The 7,387-nt window shown below is 49.1% G+C and overlaps 1 protein-coding gene across 1 annotated transcript in view; it reads right to left on the bottom strand.

Moving 5' to 3' along the window:
- Positions 1-2,563: 2,563 nt before the first annotated feature.
- Positions 2,564-7,387, bottom strand: part of Acsf2 (acyl-CoA synthetase family member 2) — a 31,171-nt gene continuing 26,347 nt past the window's right edge. The window contains exons 11-16 of the mRNA XM_070028341.1: positions 6,172-6,279; positions 4,799-4,950; positions 3,352-3,493; positions 3,145-3,255; positions 2,878-2,946; positions 2,564-2,695 (exon numbers count right to left, since the gene is read on the bottom strand). Coding sequence (XP_069884442.1) covers positions 2,645-2,695; positions 2,878-2,946; positions 3,145-3,255; positions 3,352-3,493; positions 4,799-4,950; positions 6,172-6,279 — 633 coding nt within the window. The 3' untranslated portion in view covers positions 2,564-2,644. The remainder of the gene's footprint in view (positions 2,696-2,877; positions 2,947-3,144; positions 3,256-3,351; positions 3,494-4,798; positions 4,951-6,171; positions 6,280-7,387) is intronic.

Below are 7,387 nucleotides of genomic sequence, written 5' to 3'. Positions count from 1 at the left end.
TCCTCCCTTTTGTAAACATTCTCCCTGGAGAATCACTGGTCACTGAATTGATAACAAGGAGACTGGATGAGGAGGAGGATGAAGCTTCATTAATAACAATCCAGCTTGGAAGATGGTGTGCCAAGCCCCCTTAAATGACCATCCTGCTATTAACCTGACGTGTGAACCTTTCATGCACTTTTATTTTTTTAAGACAGGGGAAGGGATGCAGGGCCTCGATGGAGACACTAATATTATTTATGAATTTGTTTTCTGAAGGTCTGTGGTAATCCCCAGTCTGTGAATAGAAAACAAAAGATAAGCTGGTACTGGTGGCTCACACCTGTAATCCTAGCTACTCAGGAGGCTGAGATCTGAGAATTGTGGTTCAAAGCCATCCCAGGCAGGAAAGTCCGTGAGATTCTTATCTCCAATTAACCACCAGAAAACCAGAAGTGGCGCTGTGCTGATATTTCCTGGTTCTAATACTTCCTAAAATTATTTGCTTTTTGACTTCAACTGTAACTATCAGCTGTGTTGGTTTGTGAACAACCAGCCATGTTAAGGGTATGAGTCCTTACCAATGGAGTTAAAGAATCGACCCTCTGAGACAGGCGCCAGTAGTTTCACACCTGTAATCCTAGCCACTCAGGAGGCTGAGATCTGAGGATAGAAACTCAAAGCCAGCCTTGTCAGGAAAGTCCTTAAGACTCTTATCGCTAATCAACATTTAAACACCGGAAGTGAAGCTGTGGCTCAAAGTGGTAAGGCACTAGCCTTGAGCAAAGGAGCTCAGGGACAGTACCCAGGCTCTGAATTCAAGCCCCAAGACCAGAAAAAAGAGAGAAAGAAAGAAGAAAGAAAGAAAAAGAACCCCGCACCCCGAGTGAAAACTTTCCACTAACTTTACCAACCTCCCCTAATTGAAACTGTCAGCAGCCTCATTCCAAGCCCCATTCCCAGACATTCATGAAAAGAGGAATTTATGCCTTTGCCTCCAAAAAGGGCAGCACTCCAACCCAGTAGGGACCTTTCACTGATGGTTAGAGCGCTTTCTAACTTCCTTGTATTACCCTATCACCTTGGTAACCAATTGTGGGGAGGGGGGAAATGAACCTGACTTCTTAGTGACACACACTTTGGGTTAGGATAAAAACCAAGCAGAAAAGAGACAAACGGTACATGGTCTCCCTGATAAGTGGATGCTAAATCCAAAATGTTAGGTGATACGACAAAACTAACAGGACTTAAGAAACAAAGAACTCCCACTCACCTGGTCGAACCACTACTAAATATCCCCATGCTGCTGATCACATGTATGGTGTATAACATGTGAACACCGTTATATGTTATAGACTGTGATAGACAATATGCTCCAGGAAAGTTAGAATGAATTTGTGACTTTAAATGAGCATCATTATTCCTCAATACTGTGAAATTTGGGAAATTACGTAATCACTTAATCACAATAAAAAAAGAACCTCGGGGAAGGTAGGGAGGGAAGGGATGGTAGGGGGAAAACAATGGAGGGGGTAACAATGTTCAGTAGGGAGTATACTCATTACCTCACTCATGTAACTGTAACCCTCTGTATAGTATCTTTACAATAAAAAAAAAAAAAAACAAGCAGACCACCTGGCCCAGTCTGCCTGCCTAGCTCTAGGGAGAATGTCAGTGCACCCTTCTGTACAGAAATAAAATGCCTTGATGCAATCTCCTGCATCTTTTTTTTTTTTTTTTGGGGGGGGGGTCCGGTCGTGGGGCCTGAACTCTGGACCTGGGCACTGTCCCTCAGCTCTTCAGCTCAAGGCTAGTACTCTACCACTTGAGCCACAGTGCCACTTCTGGCTTTTTTTTCTGCTTCTGTGGTGCTGAGGAATCAAACCCAGGGCCTCATGCATGCAAGGCAAGCGCTCTACCACTGAGCCACCTTCCCAGCCCCAATCCTGCATCTTTTGTGTTTCTATTCTTTTCTCTTTTTTTTTTTGGCTAGTCCTGGAGCTTGAACTTGAGTCATGCTTGGTTACTGCATGAATTAACGAATTCTCTTTTGTAAAACCTGTCATTTCAATGGCTGGCCATCCTTTGATGGGCAAAACAGGCCTGGTTTGGTAACAGTACCCATGGGCCTTGTGAAGTCAACTCTTTTGTATTTGGGTCAAGCTGCTTTATTTAACGCTCCCTGTTGGCCAGGGAAGCCCCAGGTGCAAAGATCAAGAAAATAAAAATGAGCTAGGCATGGTGACTTACATGTATAATCCTAGCTACTCAGGAAGTTGAGATCTGAGGATCGCAGTTCAAAGCCCACCCAGGAAGACAAATCCACGAGACTCTTATCACCAATTAACCAGGAAAAAGCCAGAAGCACAGGTGTGGCTCAAGTGGCAGAGTGCCAAGCATAATCAAAAAAGCTAAGGGAGAACATAAGACCGTGAATTCAAGCCCCAGTACTGGCAACCCCACCCATATAAAAAAAATTAGTGTCTAGCAAAGCACTCAGAGGAATAGATCTGAAGGTACCGGCTCTCCACCCTCTCCCCTCCTTCCCAGAGTAGCTGCAGAAAGAGCACACTTGCCAGAGACCTATCGAACAAAGAATTTTTTATGCCAAATCACAAAGACAGGGACATGGAGGAGCAGTGGGGAGGACCTCTCCTCAGTTGATTCACAGTTTTAGATGTTGTTCCATTTGTTCTCGGAGTTTGAATTTCTGGATCTAGAAGAAAGATAAGAGCATGGGAGTTGGGCTGAGCCTTTGTCCACTAGGGTGACTACTGTCAAGTCTTCTGGGACTTGGGAGCATTGGGAGGGTGCTTCTCAGGCTTTCAGTGCTTAAACCCAAGAAACTCTGGATAACATAACCAATTGTCCCTCCCCAGTCTCCTCCGCCTTACACACCTTTCCTGAGATGGTAAGAGGATACTTTTCCACAAACACAATGTATCGAGGAATCTTGAAATGGGATATCTGTAGACCAGAGAGGTAAAGCATAAGGCTCAGCAAGATCATGGGATTCCAAGGGGAGACCAAGGGGACTCCAAGGGCTTAAGTCAGGGCAGAGCACTCTCCCCCTCACCCTCCACATACACCCCAGGCTGCTGAGCAGGGAAAGAGAGATAGGTGAACGAATGAGCACCATGGGTATGGGGTGGCTGACTATCCTACCTTCCCTTTGCAGAAAGCTTTGATCTCCTCTTCCGTGGTCTTCTCCCCGCTCTTCAGCCGGATGCAGGCACAGATTTCCTCCCCCAGGCGCTGGTCTTTCACTCCGACCACCTTCCAAGATTCAAAGACAAATATGGGACATTATCTTCTTCCCCAGCCAGCGTTACCTGTTGTCTCCTGGGAGCTCAGCGAGGCTGACGGCCTCACCTGTACTTCCTGCACTTGTGGATGCTTGTGAAAGAAGTCCTCAAGCTCTGCAGGGTAGATGTTCTCCCCACCCCGAATGATCATGTCCTTGGAACGGCCCACAATCTTACAGAAGCCCCGCTCGTCCATCACAGCAATGTCCCTGGAAGGAAAACCCAGGCATTTTCTCACCTCTGTCTTATGCCTTGCACATTCATTCACCAAACATGCATTGAGTCCCTATAACATGTCTTACACTACTGCATTAGACTCCGGGAAGCACAGTAGAAAACAAACTCCTTACAACTTACAGTTTAGGTACGAAGGCAAAGAAAAATAAAGCAGTACAATACTTGTCCCCTTCCTCATTCTCTCCTGTCTCTTTCTCTCGTTCTTTTTCTCTATTTCCCTATCAATTCATAGGCTTTTCGTGGCTTAATGTGTGTGTGTGTGTGTGTGTGTGTGTGTGTGTGTGTGTGTGTGTGTGTGTGTGTGTGTGTGTGTGTGTATGTGTATCCTGGGGTTAGAACTCAGGCTCTGGGCACTGTCCTTTAGGACATTTGAGTCACAGTTCCACTTATGGCTCTTTGGTGGTTAACTGGAGGTAAGAGTCTCACAGACTTTCCTGCCTGGGCTGGCTTTGAACCAGGATCTTCAGATCTCAATCTCCTGAGCTTACAGGTGTGAGCCATCAATGCCTGGCTTGCTTGCTTCTTTTTCAAACCTGAGCTCAAATGTTTTCAGTGGCTTCTCTGACTACCCAGTTTAAGAAAAGCTCTCATTCCCCACCACAGCCACTTTCTCTCCTGTAACCTGTAAATTTTTTTGATGTCTATAATTATCTGTCTACCTCTACCAGACATGTGGGAAGTAAAACCAGGGTCCACTGGGCCACCAGGTGGAGCAGGGTGCTGGTACTCAGGAAGTGTACAATAGGAAAGTGCTAAACTCACAAATGAGTGACCAAGAATCAGGTACCCAGTGGCTCACACCTGTAATCCTAACTCCTGGGGAGGCTGAAACCTGAGGATCACTGTTGGAAGCCAGCACAAGTAGGAAAGTCCATGAGACACTTATCTCTAACCAGCAAAGAGCTGGAAGAGGAGGTATGGCTCCAGTGGTAGAGCACCAGCCTTGAGTGAAAAAGTTAAGGGACAGTGCCAGGCCCCTCGTTCAAGCCCCAGTTCTGGCACACGCACACGTGCGTACGCGCACGCGCGCACACACACACACACACACACACACACACAGTGACCAAATCCTGGATCATATTTTGAGGGTTCAGGTGTAGTCCATTCTTTTAGTGTCTTGACAATATGGCAAGTGGATATACCCTTATCATACACATTTTAGAAATTAAGTTTTCGGGGTTCAAAGAGTCCTGGATATTCAGGTTAATTTAATGTTCCCAGCTCAGCCATAGCCTCCCATCAGCAGCCAAAGCAAGTACCCCATCCCTTCTTCTCACCCTGTGTGATACCACTTGTCCTGCCCAACTGCTTCAAAGGTCTTCTGAGGCTCGTTCCAGTACCCTAGCATGATGCAGTACCCCCGGATGTACAGCTCCCCCGGCGTGTTCAACTTCACCAGCTCCCCAGTCTCCATGTTCAAGATCTGGGCCTAGGAAAGGTCAGCGTCAGGCCAGGGTCTCCTGCTTCAGGATGGGCAGGCCTTCATTATTAGACCCTCCAACTAAATGAAGCTTCTAGGCTCTGTCCATCCAGGTCCAGGAAGGGAGAGCAGGGCCAGAGTAGATCAACCCCAGTCAGAGACCTGAGCTAGACATGAAAGAATATTTGAAGCTCTGGCAGGATGCTGTGGACAGGGGTGGGCACGATGGCTGAGGAGCAGCCCAGGGAGGGCCAGGCCAGCTGCCAGTTACAAACCACTCAGTAGGAAAGGCAGTCTCTTCTCACTTCCCATGAGATGGCAAATAAAGAAGCTAAACATGGTGGCGTGGCCATGCCATGTGAACAGGGGAAATAGCATCTGAATGCCTAGTAGAGAGAGGAGCCCTAGCCAACAGGCAAAGGAAGCAGTCTCTGTGTGTCTTGATGTCTGCAGCTGGAATACAGAGACCATTATGTTTGCTTCATCTATCTTCCAGGCCACTTCCCAAAGATGGTGGTAAGGGGGTGTTAGATCCATGAGCTGAGCGGGGGCGTCTGTCCCCACAACACCCACCCTCTCCCTAAAAGGCTTCTGGAGCAGAGGGGGCGAGGGTAGCAGTCAGCCCAGGGAAGCATCTGCATGGGCAGCCAGACAAGAACCCCACAGGGACAAGGAAACTGGCTGCCATTGGAGTCCCAGGGTTAGAACGCCAAAGGAGTCTCAGCTGGGAATCTGAGATTTAAGAACTGCTCTGGGGTGATCTTGGAGGGCTCCCCCCTCCCTCCCCGCGCCCCAGCCCCTGCCACACACACACACATACACAAGGCCCAGGCTGCTTAGGAAATGAAGGGTTTGTGCCCAATCAAAAGAGGAACTCTTCCAAAGTGAGAGGTTGTGGGCCCACAGGGAAGAGAGAGCTGAGTAGGAAAAATCTCTGTGCTCTGGCTTCCCTTTGAGTCTATCCTGGCTGCCCCAAAACAGACAGTGGAGCTTGGCAAAAACACACCTCAGACAGGAAGGGAGGCTGTGGAGAGGTTCAGCTGGCAGTTGCTCAGGGCCGCTGTCCCAGCTCTCCCCTATTCATGCCAGACCCAGGGAGCCCACACTGCCCCAGGCCCTCAGCTTCTAGAGTTAAGTTGTCTGGATCTCAGAGACAAAGCAACAAATGTCCCTGAGTGGTGGGAGGTGGGCTTTGGGGGGAAGGGCGGGTCTCAGTGAAGGGGGACTCACCTCTGTGTGGGGCATAACTCTGCCCACGCTTTCTGCCTTCTGTTCTACAGTGTCATCTGGAAAGTTCATGAAGGTCACAGGACTGTTCTCTGTGGTTCCATAAGCAATCTAGAGGGTCCCAGAAGAGAGTTTGGAGGGAGCTCAGTGATGGCAGAGGGTCAGCACAGTGGAAGTTTAGTAACTGAGGCAGCATTGGTAGGAAAACAGAGGCGTTTGATCTCTGCAGCCGCCCCAGATCTAAAATAAAACTGACAGCCAGGAAGCCGTTCTTCCCTGGCCAGGGCTCTCTCTGTCCCTTGTGCAACTAGAGCACTCACATGTCTATACCTGTGGCTCATAGAAGCCACTGGACTTCTTTCCCTATCCCCAGACTGCCTGAGTTCCCCACCTTCCTGATTTCAGGCCACAACATCCTCCATCCCTTCCCTTCCAAGCCAAAGACCCATAAACTTGATGAGAAAGACAGCCTGCTTTGGTCTCTGACAGGAGCAATACATACACATACAAACACCCTCAATCCAAGACAAGTGCCTGGCTGGCCTTGGGGTGGGTGCCCTCCCCCAAGCTCTGGAGTTTCCTGTAACTTTATTCTCATCAAAATAAAAATATAGCCAGAACAGGGATTTTAAATGCTTGTGACTCCCTCCCACCGCACCACACTGCAGTGGTTAGAACATCCTGAGCAACAGACAAACCAGAAGCCAGTCTAAATACCATCAGAGAAAGTTCTAGGCCAAGAATTGCCCTCCCCCTAATCTAGAGGAAAGGGGTAAAAGGGGCTTGGAGGAAGAGCAGGCCCTGGAGTCCCCCACAACTGTGAGAGGGTACTGTGTGAAGTGGAGAAGGGCCCAGCTAGCATATTCTACCAGAGCTTGGTCTTTGCCCTCTCTGTATCAGCTGGTGTGATTCTGGCACAGCTCGGGTCTGGGCTCTTCTTCCCCATCTCCCCAAACAGACAATACTGACTGTCAGGCAGCCTGGAGCTCATCCTGGCCAGAGCTGTGACCTGCCGGCTGGCCCTCCCCTGTCCACAGGACCCCAGACACCATGGCTCAAAACTGGGCACATGAAGATCTAGTCCGCTGGGGTGAGTCTGACCACAACCGACCGTCTGGCAGCCTGAGCTGTGGCCAAGGCCGATGCCCTGTGACCAGGAACCAGCCCCCTCCCTGGTCCTCAGTCTCCGGGGCCACTGCCCAGATGTGGCCTCTGCCAA

The sequence above is a fragment of the Dipodomys merriami genome, unplaced genomic scaffold, assembly GCF_024711535.1.
Source record: "Dipodomys merriami isolate MVZ:Mamm:240054 unplaced genomic scaffold, mDipMer1.0.p SCAF_19, whole genome shotgun sequence".
NCBI lineage: Eukaryota > Metazoa > Chordata > Mammalia > Rodentia > Heteromyidae > Dipodomys > Dipodomys merriami.
The sequence above is the reverse complement of the archived record's forward strand: the minus strand, read 5'-3'. Positions and strand labels throughout refer to the sequence as shown.